Source organism: Cervus canadensis, chromosome 26 (assembly GCF_019320065.1).
Source record: "Cervus canadensis isolate Bull #8, Minnesota chromosome 26, ASM1932006v1, whole genome shotgun sequence".
Classification (NCBI taxonomy): Eukaryota; Metazoa; Chordata; class Mammalia; order Artiodactyla; family Cervidae; genus Cervus; species Cervus canadensis.
In genome coordinates, this window is record NC_057411.1 from 46,398,263 (window position 1) to 46,413,579 (window position 15,317).

General features: G+C 43.8%; 1 protein-coding gene across 8 annotated transcripts in view; it reads left to right on the forward strand.

The window, feature by feature from the left end:
* CC2D2A (coiled-coil and C2 domain containing 2A) overlaps positions 1-15,317 on the forward strand; it is a 124,796-nt gene that overhangs the window by 94,863 nt on the left and 14,616 nt on the right. For 7 of the 8 annotated variants that reach the window (XM_043448289.1, XM_043448290.1, XM_043448291.1 and 4 more), the window contains 6 exons: positions 684-789; positions 1,141-1,250; positions 2,187-2,283; positions 3,750-3,848; positions 8,391-8,567; positions 13,031-13,234. In XM_043448289.1, the coding sequence (XP_043304224.1) occupies positions 684-789; positions 1,141-1,250; positions 2,187-2,283; positions 3,750-3,848; positions 8,391-8,567; positions 13,031-13,234 (793 nt within the window). The remainder of the gene's footprint in view (positions 1-683; positions 790-1,140; positions 1,251-2,186; positions 2,284-3,749; positions 3,849-8,390; positions 8,568-13,030; positions 13,235-15,317) is intronic. The other variant, XM_043448293.1, reaches the window with a different exon arrangement.

The window sequence follows — 15,317 nt, forward strand, 5'->3', positions numbered from 1 at the left end:
ACACCCTGGTGGAAAGAGACAAGGTGTACTTTGCCAATGAATGTGAAATACTAGATACACCAGAAAATTCAAAACAAATACGCAAGTGGGTTGTTGGGATGAGGGGGAAGGGGTCTGGGAGAGGATCTCTGGACATGACCTTCACGAATGGCAGTTCAAAGGGGAAAGAGGACAAGACTCGTAGATCCTAACTCGAGCCAGGAATCACTGACCACCTTTTGCCAGTGATGCTTGGCAGGCCCAGAGAGAGATGTCTTACCTGGGATGTGTAGCCCAAGCTTCCTGGAGCATGAAGGTTCAGAGAAGATACAGTGAGAGAGGACCTGAACTGGATGGACGCAGGGCAGGCTGGTTACGCGGCTCAGGATTCTGCTTCTTGAGAGGGACTGCTGCTCTCAGTCATGGGGGAAGGCACCATGAGAGCGTAGAGAGAAGAGGTCCCTTTCTTCTATTCCAGCCAGGCATGCAGACCTGAGGACGGACGTTGGAAAGGGTCTAGTAGTCACCAGGTGAGGAGGGGGGACCAGAGCATATGAGAAGGCTTCTAAAGCAGCAACAAGCTTTGCAAGAATGTCTGCCGGGATAACTATTCAGCACCAAACATCTTTGGAGAAACCATCTGCTCAGTAACATAATTAGACTTTCCCCGTCATTTATTTCTTCTGTTCATTTTCCCCTCCCAGTAAATTCCACCAGACATCAAGATCGTCAAGGACCTACAGTGAAAAGCACGCGGCTTCTCCGACAACACACAGCCCAGTCCACAACGCCGACTACCCCCTCGGGCAGGTGAGACACCCAAGTGCTGGATCTCTGCTTAGCATCTTGCCCCTTGTGTTTTTAAGAATTGCCTAGAAAGTTCATAATCCATTTTCTGTCTCATTTTCCTTGGAAATATATTATCTAGACTCATGTTTTTCCTCTGCTCAGAACAAAATAATTCTACTAAACTGTTACAGACTGTTTTCTCTTGACTAAAAAAAAAAATAGTATAGAAATTTATTAAAAGTATATGCATAAACTTCCAGTTTCTGCTTAGGATTTAGTGAGCTGAAAAGTGTTTCAATCCTAAACTGAAACAAACCAATAACAAAAAAATCCAGCTACACAAAAACTGTACATGTTCTTTTTTTTTTTAAGGTTTTAGTACGTCCTTTTGTAGAAGTTTCATTTCAGCGAACAATCTGCCATACAACTACTGCAGAAGGACCAAACCCCAGCTGGAATGAAGAACTTGAACTTCCATTTAGGTAGGCATATTTTCCTCATACCACAAGTGATTCCAATCAAGGGGGGAAAAAAATGGGAAAATGTCCAGCTTTTGAAATGTGGGTTCATTGCTAGGATACCCAACTCCGCTCCAGGCTCTGGTTCCTTAGAGTCCAAGCTTTCCACTCCCTTGACCCCACAGGCCCTACACTGATTTTCTTTTCTTCCCTCTCTCCCCAGCTCTGGGCCTTAAGTAATTTCAAACCCAGATCTCCTTCATTGCAGGTCTCCTGCATTTTGGGTTGTTTCTTTACCAACTGAGCCACCAGGGAAACAGAACTAGTTAAGTCAGAAGACAAACAGGGGGGAAAAAAAGAGAGAGAGAGAAACAGATACCACTTTTCTACATAGTAGAAGCAAAAAGAATGAGCCAAGTTCAAGGCCAGTGCTCAACCAAGCAGGGGCAGTGGCCTGGTCTGGAGCCATGCCGTGGAGAGGCCTGCTCTGGCCAGGCCCGGCGGAACTTAGAGCAGTTGATGTTGTAGCAGATGAACCTCCCCTCAGCCTTGGTTTATCGGTGGGGAAAGTGAGTGGGGGAGCTTCCCTGGTGGCTCAGTGGTAAAGAACTTGCTAACCAATGCAGGAGACACGGGTTCAATCCTTGGGTGGGGAAGATCCCCTGGAGGAGGCATGGGCAACCCACTCCAGTATTCTTGCCTGGGAAATCCCATGGACAGAGGAGCCAGGCAGGCTACAGTCCATGAGGTCACAGAGAGTCGGAGACGACTTAGCAACTAAACAACGACGACGACTATGCTATAGGGTCCCCGTGCTGGAGAAATCCTTTAACTGAAAACACTGCCATTAGCCCTCATTTCTTTGCTTATATTCAGGTGTTGGTCCTGCTTGGACATTTGAGTGCTCATTATTTCTCTTTTGCTCCTTTCGTGTCCTCTGATCGTGGTACGCATTTGCAGGGCCCCCAACGGGGATTACAGCACCACCAGCCTGCAGTCAGTGAAAGATGACGTGTTCATCAACATCTTTGATGAAGTGCTCTACGACGTCTTAGAGGTGAGCTCACGTTTTTGAGGAAGATGTCTGGACTTGTTTTCATATCCTCTACCTGCCATGCGGGTCCTGTCAGGGAGGAGAAATTTTCCCCTTATTGTTGTGGGCTCTGTTGGCTGGCCTGATAATTAAGCTGACACAAGACAGATTAACAGGGGGGAAAGAAGCCAACCTTTAATTTAATTTAACGTACAACCTTTAATTGCACGTACAGAAGTCTCATAGATACAGGATCTAGGAAGTGACCAAGGCAGACAGCTTTTATACCTTTTGGACAAAGAAATGATACATATGTGAAGAGTTGACAGGACAAGGATGTTTGCATTCAGTGTGGTAAATTAGTAAAGGCTAACGAGGCGTGTTTCTGCAGCCTCCTCGGCCCTGGAGTTCCTGTCTCTGGTGAAAAGGTGTCTCTCTACACAAGATGCAGGGGGGGTACCTTTCCCCAGGGTAGGGGCGGCTGTTATTTCCTGCTTTCTGGAGACTGCAGACAAAGACGGGTCCGGGTGTTCTTGTACCAGCTGTTTTTCAAGTAACTTGAATTCAAAATAATCAATATGCCACTTTGGCAGACCTGGGGGCAGCCCGCCCTGAGTACCATTGGTCCCCAAATTCAGGATGTTTGAAACCTGACATGTATGAATGAGGAACGGGAGGAGGGAGGAAGAGGAACAGCTTTTTTTTTAAAAAAAAAAAGTTGTATTTATTTATCTTTGGCTTTGCTGGGCCTTTGTTTCTCTGAGGGCTTTCTCTAGCTACTCTGCGAGGTCTTACTGCCGTGGCTTCTCTTGTTGCGGTTCACTGGCTCTAGGGCGCATGGACTTAGTTGCTCCACGGCATGTGGGATCTTCCAGGATCAGAGATCAAACCCGTGTCTCCTGCATTGGCAGGCGGATTCTTAACCACTGCACCCCCAGGGAAGCCTGAGAACCAGCCATTTTATTTCCAATTTGAGTGTCTGCTATGATCCAGGAATTGTGCTAATTATTAGCACATTGCCTTAGTTCTTTATAAGCACATTGTCTTTATTCTAAAATAACCCTATGAAACAGATTATTGTTTCTGTTGTTGTATTGTTTTTTTCTTTTTTTAAAAATATTTATTTATTCATTTGGCTGCACTGGGTCTTAGTTGTGCCATGTGGGAGTTAGTCCCCTGACCAGGGATTGAACCTGGACCCCCTGTATTGGAAGTGCAGATTCTCAGCCACTGGACCACCAGGGAAATCCCCAAAGTATTCTGTTAAACTCCCAATTTATTGATGAGGAAACTGAGGTCCAGAGAGGTTAAATGACTTTTCTAGTTTTTACATAACTATTAAGTGTCTCAACCAGAATGTGACTTAGATCTGTTTAACCTAAACCTACCATGCTTTCAGCTAAAATCCTGCTGCTTTCCTGCTGCCGAGTTACTTATTAAATGACTGTCTGGAGTTGTTAAACAATTACGACTTCCCACCCCTCCTTTAGGATGACCGTGAAAGAGGAAGTGGAATCCACACTCGTATTGAAAGACACTGGCTGGGGTGTGTGAAAATTCCATTCAGCACAATATATTTCCAAGCAAAGGTAAGCGTCTGAAGTCAGACTTCCATGGCAATGGGAAACTGATCGATCCAGTTTTCCTGTTACAGCTTACTTTGTAGAGGTATACCCTTAACACTGGGGCTTCCTTGGTGGCTTAGTAGTAAAGAATCCACCTGCCAACGCAGGAGATGGGGGCTCGATCCCTGAGTCGGGAAGATCCCCTGGAGAAGGAAATGGCAACCCACTCCAGTACCCTTGCCTGGGAAATCCCATGGACAGAGGAGCCTGGTGAGCTACAGTCCTTGGGGCCGCAAGAGTCAATTGGATACAACTTAGCAAATGAGCTAAAGCACCCTTAACCCTGAGAGAACTGATGTGCAAGGTCATTATTGGAAAGATAAAAGTCACTATATAAAGCCAGTTATCTTCTGTCATATTTGCATGACTTACTAAAACAATCTTCCTGCCATTTAGTAGTTCAGGTACTACTTTTGCAATGTGATAGCTTTTTTAACACTTAAACAGATGTGAAGAAGGTAGGACAAAGTAGAAACTTGTCAAAAATGACAGGAGTGGATAGATGCCTCAGAATAACTTGAAGAAAACAATCAGGCCAGCTGATGGCCCCTTTAATCACGTGCATTCATGCTTCCAGAGTCCTCGCTATTTCAGAAATGAACAACAGTTGACTCGCTCCACTAAGTGCCGTTCTTCAGAGTTTAACCACTTTGTGTGCGAGGATCCATCAGGCTAACAGTTCTTGAACGGCAGAGTAACTCTAACCTGGGACAGTTACAGGTTTTGAAATGGCTTTAACATCCCAGTATTGAATCCATAGCAACAGGAAGCTTTGCAGCCAAGTCGTGCTAATCTCACACAGCTACAGAGGAGACAGTTTAATTCCATACGTGATGACCACATGGAACAAATGCTGCCTCAGTCACAGCCTCAGGCAAGACCCAGAGCAAAACTCCAGTCTGAGAGACTTGAATTGGTTGGAATATCAGGAATCATTTGGCATTGCAATCTTCCCTAAACCAAAGGGACCGTCTACAGGTAATGCTGCAGATATATGCTTGCCAGAAACTCTACACGTTCCTCTTGGACTAGATTTGAAATGAAAAATAGAATTTAAAGAGCACATCATTTTGCAAATCCTACTGCCCATGTTACTTGGCATCACCCTAGGAAGGGTACTCAGAAGTAGTTACTCCAAATCCCTTCTCGATAAAGGAATAAACTTCTTTGTGTGTGTGTGTGTGTGCTTTATTTTTTTTTTTCATTTATTTTTATTAGTTGGAGGCTAACTACTTTACAATATTGTAGTGGTTTTTGCCATACATTGACATGAATCAGCCATGGATTTACGTGTGTTCCCCATCCCGATCCCCCCTCCCGCCTCCCTCCCCATCCCATCCCTCTGGGTCTTCCCAATGCACCAGCCCTGAGCACTTGTCTCATGCATCCAACCTGGGCTGGCAATCTGTTTCACCCTTGATAGTATACTTGTTTCAATGCTGTTCTCTCAGAACATCCCACCCTCGCCTTCTCCCACAGAGTCCAAAAGTCTGTTCTGTACATCTGTGTCTCTTTTTCTGTTTTGCATGTAACTTCTTCACTATATTTTGGTAACAGCCACACTCTGGTTGAGTCCCCTAGCTTGCTCCCTTTCCAATAGCTCTGTCACCAATGTCTTCTCTAAACTGCGCCATAAGCCAAGCTCCTCCCTGTTGTTGGTGCTGCCGCCCAGTCGCTAAGTCTGACTCTTAGCGACCCTGTGTTCTGTAGCTGCCAGGGTTCTCTGTCTGTGGGATTCTCCAGGCAAGAATCCTGGAGTGAGTTGCCATTTCTTTCTCCAGGGGATCTTCCCGACCCAGGGATCGAACCCGCATCTTCTGCATTGGCAGGCGGACTCTTTGCCACAGAGTTGTTTTGTCTGTTTAGTTGTGAGGTTTAATTAAGGTGACAAATAAACTAGTCGGAAATGCTATATGATATGTGCCTGAAAAATACAGTTATTTCTATTATTATTGGGATTCCCTGGTGGCCCACTTATTTCTATTATTATTACTGAATCAGAATTCTGTTCATTTTGTGTGGCTCCAAACCAAGACCAATGAATGATGGGTTCCAGGGAGGAACTTGGGTTTCCCAGGTGGCTCAGTGGTAAAGAATCCACCTGCCAATGCAGGAAATGCAGGTTCCATCCCTGGGTCCGGAAGATTCCCTGGCGTGGGAACTGGCAACCCACTCCAGCATTCTTGCCTGGAAAATTCCACGGACAAAGAAGCCTGGTGGGTGACAGTCCATGGGGTCGCAGAGTCAGACATGACTGAGCTACTGAGCACGCACTCACGCACTAGTACGGACACAACTGGTATCTAGTGTATTGAGGCCAGGAAAGCTGCAAATGCCCTACAACGCCCAGGCCTGCCTCCAAAACAGAGCTATCCGGTCCCAACACCGACAGTACCCAGGGTGAGAAACTCTGTCCTAAGTTCTTACACCTCAACTATTTGGAGACGGTGCCCATTGCCTCCTGGCTCATCTGTTATTTCAGCTGAAGTTTGTACGGCGCTGTGTTTACACTCTTCTCCCCCCTGCATCCTCTCATCCGCCTGGTGCAGGCTTTATGGACACTCCAGCAACGTAAACGTTAGTCAGTCAGTTGTATCTGACTCTTTGTGACCAGCAATGTAAACTTAGTCACTCAGCTGTATCCGACTCCTTGTGACCTCATGGACTGTGGCCCACCAGGCTCTTCTGTCTGTGGGATTCTCCAGGCAAGAATACTGGAGTGGGTTGCCGTTTCCTTCTCCAGGGGATCTTCCCCACCCAGGGATTGAACCTGGGTCTCCCACATTGCAGGCAGACTCTTTACCAACTGAACCACCAGAGAAGACCCACCAATGCAAGAGGAAAATAAACAAGAGCTTACTTCATTCCTCTCTAGAGAGCACAGTCACTGAAAGTTTCGGTTCTTTCTTTCTTCTGAGAAATAAATGTCGCAAAAGACTGAAATTAAAAATTGGATTCTTTGAAAATCTGTGAGTTTCAAATTCTAGCCCTGAGTAGTTCTGTGGCACCAGTCTTTCATAAACTTGGTTGTTTTGACTACAAAGGTGTAAAAAGTTCTGCCTTTTTGAACCTCTATGTAAGTTAGGTCATTTTATGTAAGTGGCTTATAATTCATTCAACCTGCATTTATTGAGCACGTCCTGTGTGTGTACACAAAACACTGCTATATATTGGAGAAGGGTGTTACAAACAGTAACACAATACAGGTTCTCTGTGCAGAGAACAATAATCTATAAGTATATGCTAAATATGCACACAACAAAGTCTGGCAGAAGTGTCAATGCGATAAATGAAAGAAGCAAGCTACATGTGAGGCTGGTGGGGATGACAAAACAAACCACAAAGGAGATGATATCTGACCTGAGCCTGAAAAATGATTCAAATTCTAAAATGTGGAGACCGGGAGCTGGGCATCCTAGCGAAGGGGACTGGCTGCCAGCTAACGCTTGTCAAGGGACAGTCATTTTAGTGTTTTACATCTACTAGTCCACACATAATTACCCTACAAAGCAGGTACTGTTATTGTTTCCTTTTCACAAATGCACAAGTTGAGTCACTTGGGGTTTAATCCAGTATTTGAACCCAGTACCTAGTGTGGGAAAGACTGAAGGCAGGAGGAGAAGGGGACGGCAGAGGATGGGATGGTTGGCTGGCATCACCAACTCCATGGACATGAGTTTGAGCAAACTCCGGGAGATGGCGAAGGACAGGGAAGCCTGGCATGCTGCAGTCCATGGGGTCGCAAAGAGGCGGAAACGACCGAGCCACTGAAGAACAGCTACCACCTAGTGCTGGTTTCAACTTGCACAACTAGTACACGCTCTGCCGAGCCAAGCAAAGCAGGCAAGGAGAGAGAGCCTTGCTGAGGGGCGTAAGGAGACAAGCCTGGAGAGACGGGTGGGCCCGGAATACCAGTCTGAGCAGCTTCTACTGAGTTCATCAGATGATGGGGAGCTGACGCTTGCCTTTGAACTTCTATTGGAAAATCACCAGGATGCTTCAGTTCAGCTCAGTTGCTCAGTCATGTCTGACCCTATGGACTGTAGCACGTGTCTGACCCCGCTCTTTGTGACCTTATGGACTACAGCACGCCAGGCCTCTCTGTCCATCACCAACCTCCAGAGCTTGCTCAAATTCAAATCCATCGAGTCGATGCCACCCAACCATCTCATCCTCTGTCGTCCCCTTCTCCTCCTGCCTTCAATCTTTCCCAGCATCAGGGTCTTTTCAAATGAGTCAGCTCGTCACATCAGGTGGTCAAAGTGTTGGAGTTTCAGCTTCAGCGTCAGTCCATCCAATGAATATTCAGGACTGATTTCCTTTAGGATGGACTGGTTGGATCTCCTTGCAGTCCAAGGGACTGTCAAGAGTCTTCTCCAACACCACAGTTCAAAAGCATCAATTCTTCGGCACTCAGCCTTCTTTATGGTCCAGCTTTCACATCCATACATGATTACTCTCTCTCACTCTTACCAGGATGCTTACTGAGTTGTATTTTCTTCACAGATCGATGGAACGTTTAAGATCAATATTCCCCCAGTGCTCCTGGGCTACAGCAAGGAGCGAAGCGTGATGATGGAGCGGGGTTTTGACTCTGTCCGAAGCCTGAGTGAAGGCTCTTATATCACCCTATTCATCACCTTGGAGCCTCAGCTGGTTCCTGGGGAGTCGGTTCGAGAAAAGGTAACTGTGTACTCTCTGGAATCCTATATGAGACGTGGACAAAATGTGAGAGAGGCCTGCTAGGCTATGCTTTCGTAAAATTGGACTGAACAGATAAGCATCTTGAGCATCTTACTTGAACATCTATTACATTCAGAGGGGAGCTTCCAAACCATGAGAGACCAGGCCGTGACTGGGGCCAACAGGCCGAAAACCAGAGGGGCCTTTGCACTGGGCATTCTTCCCGGGCACTGACCTCCTGCTGCAGGAGTTTTAAGAGCCCTGTGGCCTTCCTTCCTTGAAATGAGATGGCGAAGCTGTCAGCGGCTGCCGTCAGTGGCTTTTCACTGCCCCACTGTGGCTGCAGCTGGCATTTCTCTTAGACCTCCAAGATGCAGGCTTAAAAATCCCTCTGAAATGCAAACTCAGCCTCTCTGTGCACTGACAGGACCCTGGCGTCCTAAACACACAGCAGCAGAAGCCACCACTCAGGGAGCCCCCTGCAGGTTTTTCAGGAGAGAGGTTCTTGCCCTAAATAGTAGGGACCATAACCTGGAATTGATTTTCTGCTCAACAGTAACTGCCAGGATTAGCAGATTAGTCTTCCCTCCACCATCATCCCATGCTGAGCCATAACACGTGATTTTTTTAAAAGGGATTTACTCATGGAATTGTCTAGAAAAATCAATAGTAACTCCTGAAACTCTTATTTTAACATCCCTACTTTGTCTTGGTAAAAACCAGAGTGTTTTAAAGTAGATTATTTCTGTTACTGAAGTCTTCCTCTTATTTCCTTTTTTTTCTTTCTTGCTTCTGATAGATGGGTGACATGCTTAAAAAGGTACCATGTATTTTGTTGTGCTGTTCATCAGTCAATGGTTATTGGGCTTTAATCACCTGCTTCTGTCCTCTGCCTCGTTATGGAAGCTGCTGGGTCCTAATGTATGTGTCATCCCTTGGCCAGGAGCTACAGACGTCTGCAGTTCATGCCTAGTTGTGTCTCCGGGCCCATTTAATCTTGTCAGAAAGGTTCTTACTTAGCTCTGAATCTGGAAGTCACGTGTCAGAATGTCACCTGCATACGGGGAGCCACCTCCACCGTCTCCAAGCCCATAGAACCCATGAGCTGCTTCTTACAGAAGCAGTGTGGCTGTGACCGTTATTTCTGGCCAGTGGAGCTGCCACAGTATAGGTAGTGAAGGAGACGGGAAAAAAAAAAAGAAAACATTTAATTTTCTGTAAATATTCACATTAACCAAAAGTTAAGGAATTGAATCAGTTAAGAATCTTCCAGATTTCATGTTGAATCAATTGTGAATTTGTTGGTTCTACCTTTATTTGTTTTATAATAAATAGCCCCAATCCTTTTAGTATTTAGCTTTCGCTTGGCACTTCTTAGATTACCAACTTAGCATTTCTTGTTGTTTAGTTGCTCAGTCATGTCCGACTCTTTTGCAACTCCACGGAGTGTAGCCAGCCAGACTCCTCTGTCCATGGAATTCTCCAGCAAGAATACTGGGGTGGGTTGCCCTTTTCTTCTCCAGGGCATCTTTCCGACCCAGGGATCGAACCTGTATCTACTCCACTAGCAAGCAGATTCTTTACCACTGAGAAACCAGGGAAGGCCTCACCAGTTTAGCATACTACTCCTTAAATTACTGCTTCAGCCCAGTAAATGGTAATCCTGGTAATCTGAACAGGTATTAACGACCATTATGAGATACCTGTTAAACGTTCACCTTACGCATGCTTGGTGCAGAGAAGAACGCAAAACGACTCAGCCATGGGCCCTGCTTCCAAGAAGCACTGGCTATGGAGTCAAAATGCACAGCAGATATTCAGGTCCAAGTGGCAGAAGAAGTTTTATATTGGGTTGGCCAAAATATTCGTTCATGTTTTTCCGTAACAGCTTACAGCAAACCCAAATGAACCTTTTGGCCAACCCAGTACATACTTGTTTCAGCTTGGAACGCCAGCAGTCCGCGCTGACTCCAGATTTTCACTGTTCTCTCTGGACAGTGCCTATAGGTGCCTCTCTCTAATGCCTCCCTGGCACACGGCGTCTATCCCTATAGGATCTCTGGTCAAGTATTAATATTTTAAGCCCCTGATTCCTTATTAATGGTCTCCTCTAGATCAGAAGTCTCTTGAGGGGTCTGCCTTATATACATTTACCCAGACGGCCTCAAACCCTTTTAGACTTTCAGCAAATATTTTCAAATAATTGGATAAATGGATAAATATATAAATTAATGAGTATAAAGGAAGCAGGGATGAATTCAAAAGGGTGCTTTTTTTCACATCACCCTTGTTTCATAATTCTTGCTCTTTTTAAGGTTATGATTACTTCTACTCTAAGCGTCTATGACACACTCATACTGAAGTTTTATAAGCTCACTTTTTTTCATTGACTTATAAACTCATCATGACACCTGTTTGGTAGCTGCCGAGTCTTGGCACTGTGCTGAATACATGGTCATAATGACGATGCTGTAATGACAATGTTAAGATTCAGGTGGAAGCGGACGCCCCATGAGAATACCCAGGACGTTTTTGGAGATGCCTCCATCCTACCTCCCCCCAATTTCTTAGAGTACAGCCATCAAATTAGAAATGGGAACCACAGTCCAGCTCCAATATGAGAGAAGTCAAGAACAGTCCAAGCTCATGAGGGAGGGGATATATGTATACCTATGGCCGATTCATGCTGTAGAGCAGAAGCCAACACAATATTGTAAAGCAGTTATCCTCCAATTAAAAGTTTTTTTAAAAATCCATAACTTATGGAATAAAAAAGGAACAATTTTATATTCTAGGTCCTATTAAAAGTCATAAAATAGTAATGGGATATTTTGTGTGCTCTCATTCATTCATTCGGTAACACTTATTGAACACTTTACTATGTGCTGGCTAGTATCCTCGATACTGAAGATTAGGAAAAAAAAAAAACTAGATCAAAACAAAAATCCCTGACTTCAAGAGTCCTATTCTGTGAGGGAGACAGCATAATCAAATATATTGGCAGCTTTAAATGCTAAAATAAATAAAGAGTATGAAGGGGATGTCTGGAGGTATTTCCCTACTCAAAAAAAAAAAAAAACAACAACTTTCAAGCACTGCCTGGAATGTAAACCTTACTTAGAAGTTGACTTTCTAGTAAAATTTTGTGTTTGTCAAAGTAAGTAATCAACCATACATAAATTTTTTTACTAAACAACAAAAATCTTGTCAGAACACTTAAATATCTGCTTTATTCATGCTACTTTTTAGCAACGCCTTTAAGGGAAAATGACACCATATGTCCAGAGACAAGTGAAATCTTCTGTTTCTTCTGCTTGAGTTACTTTAAAAAGTCTGAGATTTGGCTCATCTTGGATCAGAGAACCACTTTTAAAAGCATTTTATAAATGTTTAAGTATTATATATTTCACATTTCTAGTTCTGCTCCCTTTTACTTCAGGCTCATTACTGTTATTTATTACATTGGCTATGGATTAAAACCTTTTAACACATCCATATATACTTGTTGCTTCCCAGTGGCTAAGCAGTAAAGAAGCTGCCTGCCAATGCAGGAGATGCGGGTTCGATCCCAGGTCGGGAAGATCCCCTGGAGAAAGAAATGGCAACCCATTCCAATATTCTTGCCTGGGAAATCACATGGACAGAGGAGCCTGGTGGGCTACTGTCCATGGGGTCACAAAGAGTTGGATGCAATTGGGCACAGATGCATGTCTATATACTTATAAATCTGTTGTCCTTTTAACACGAGCTGCTTTAGCTTTGCACTTGAAATGTTAGGTTTCTGAGTCCCTCTAATACCAACATCAAAATACGTATAAAACTATTGCTTGGAGTCATCAATCAGAATTAGTACATCATAGCTTAATTTTTATGTGTTGCTTTATTAATCTGATACTTTCCATATGGCTGTATGCCTAGTGACTACTTTCTTGTTGTTCAGTCACTAAGTTGTGTTTGACTCTTTGCAACACCCTGGACTGCAGAACGCTAGGCTTCCCTGTCCTTCACTATTTCCCAGGGTTTGCTCAAACGCATGTCCATTGAGTCGGTCATGCTCTCTGACCATCTCATCCTCTGCTGTCTCCTCCTCCTCCTGCCTTTCATCTTTCTCAGCATCAGGGTCTTTTCCAATGAGTCAGTTCTTCACATCTGGTGGCCAAAGTATTGGAGCTTCAGCTTCAGCACCAGTCCTTCCAATGAATATCCAGGGTTGATTGCTTTTAGGATTGACTGGTTTGATCTCCTTTCAATGCCACTGAATATATTTTAAGTATTTAATGAGTCCATCTGATTTTTAGGTTATAAATATAATTAAATAAGGCTTTAGGAACACCAGGGCATGACAGTGTTGTAAGGGGGTCACCGAATCACACCCTGAAGCACACATTGAGTCCACGTGGACCTCGAGATCCCAACAGGTTCCACCGTACCTCCTATAATCATACACGTCTTTACTTTTGAAGTTTGATTCTCAGGAAGATGAGAAACTGCTTCAAGCAACAGAGAAGTTTCGAGCTGAGTGTGCCTTGAGGTTTCCCAACCGGCAGTGCCTTACCACAGTGGTCGATGTTAGCGGAAAGACCGTCTTCGTCACTCGTTATCTCAAGCCTTTAAACCCTCCTCAGGAGCTCCTTAATGCTCACCCCAACAACCCCCAGGCAACAGCGGTAAGCATTTCATTGAGAATCAGTGTCCGCGCTTAAAAGGTTTTAAAATTCAGTATGTGAAAGTCGCTCAGTTGTGTCTGATGCTCTGCGACCCCATGTACTGTATGTAGCCTGCCAGGCTCCCCTGTCCATGGAATTCTCCAGGCCAGAATACTGGAGTGGGTAGCCATTCTCTTCTCCAGGGGATCTTCCCAAGCCAGGGATCAAACCCCTGTCTCCCGCATTGCAGGCAGACACTTTATAGTCTGAGCCACCAGGAAAGCCCAACTTCAGAGTTTAAGTTAAATATTCATATTGAAATTTCTAGATTAACAACTTAAAACAATCTTAAACATTGGGTATAACTTCCAAACTAGCAGAAGATAAAATGACAAAACGGGGTAAAGAGAGTGAGGAAGGGATAAAAACACAGAAAAAGTGTGAAAAATAAAAAGCACAGAATAAGGTAGGAGAAATAGTCTAAATATTTACCAGTAATCACAATCAAAGTGAAGGGATTAAACTTTCCAGTTAAAATACAAAGACTGTAAAGCGAGATTTTTAAAAGAGTTTGTGGTGGAATTTGACACAGATTATAATATTTATACAGCGACACAAAGAGCCAAAAATAGCAAAATAATCCTGCAGAGTCAGAAGAGCTCAGTGGGAAGATCCACCATGTCATACAGTCACTAAGGTAAAATCGTACCGATGCCCAAACGAAGAGAAAAATGGAAGAGAATTTAAAAAATCCAGAATAGGGCTACACAAATATGACCCACTCAAACCTGATGTATGACAAAGCTGGCGCTGGAAATTAGTGAAGGAAAAACTGACTATTACATAAATTGTACTGGGATCACTGATTTTACCTATGGAAAAAAAGATAAAAATCCATTCCTGCTTCACACCACTCAATAGACACACCACTCAGATAGACTGAGAACTTATATATGAAAGGCATTTTTATCCATAAGACCTGATATAGGAAAGCTTCCATGATGTCTCAGAGGTTAAAGCATCTGCCTGCAATGTGGGAGACCCAGGTTCAATCCCTGGGTCAGGAAGATCCCCTGGAGAAGGAAATGGCAACCCACTGCCTTTAACAAGCCAGAAAGAAGCACTGACTACAAAGAGAAAGAATAAATTTGACCACATTAAAACTGAGAACCTGACTTTAACAACAACAACAAAAAAACAGCACAAAGGAAAAGAAAAGACAAGCCACAATTGGGAGAGGATATTTACAGCTTATGTAACAGACAAAGGAATAGTAACTAAAATATATTTTTTAAAAACTACAAATCAACTTTATTTTTTTCCATTTATTTTTATTAGTTGGAGGCTAATTACTTTACAATATTGTAGTGGTTTTTGTCATACATTGACATGAATCAGCCATGGATTTACATGTGTTCCCCATCCTGAACCCCCTCCAACCTCCCTCCCCACCCGATCCCTCTGGGTCTTCCCAGTGCACCAGGCCCAAGCACTTGTCTCATGCATCCAACCTGGGCTGGTGATCTGTTTCACCCTAGATAATACACATGAAAAACTACAAATCAATTTTAAAGTGTACAACATACTTAAATACAAAGTCACAGAAGTGGAAACATGAAGGGCCAATAAACATATAAAAAGACGTTCATCCTCCTTAGTAATTACAGAAATATGAACGACGACCACAGCAATGCACCAGTCTTGGCTTCTAAATACCACTGTCCTCTATTTAAATGCAAAGAGTTGGATACAACTTAGCAACTGGACAACAGCTATCTAAAGGGAACCAGAACTTAGAGAGAAATGGGTGCTCAGGAAAATAAAAGACAATCCTGGAGAGTTCTAACAGTAAGGGGAAAGGAAAAAGAAGATGAGGACATTTCAAAGACTCACAAGAGCCTTCTATAAAAGGCTTTCTTCATCTGTAAAAGATGGATAATAACGATAGTCTTCCTTGGGATGTTTGGAGAGGATTAAACGAGATAATATTAACACAACACTTAGTTAGCACTTGTGAGGATTCATTTTGTTCATATAAATGTCTGTGATACATGAAATTTTCTTGCAAGAAATGAGGTAGAGGATCCAGCTTTCTATTTTATTG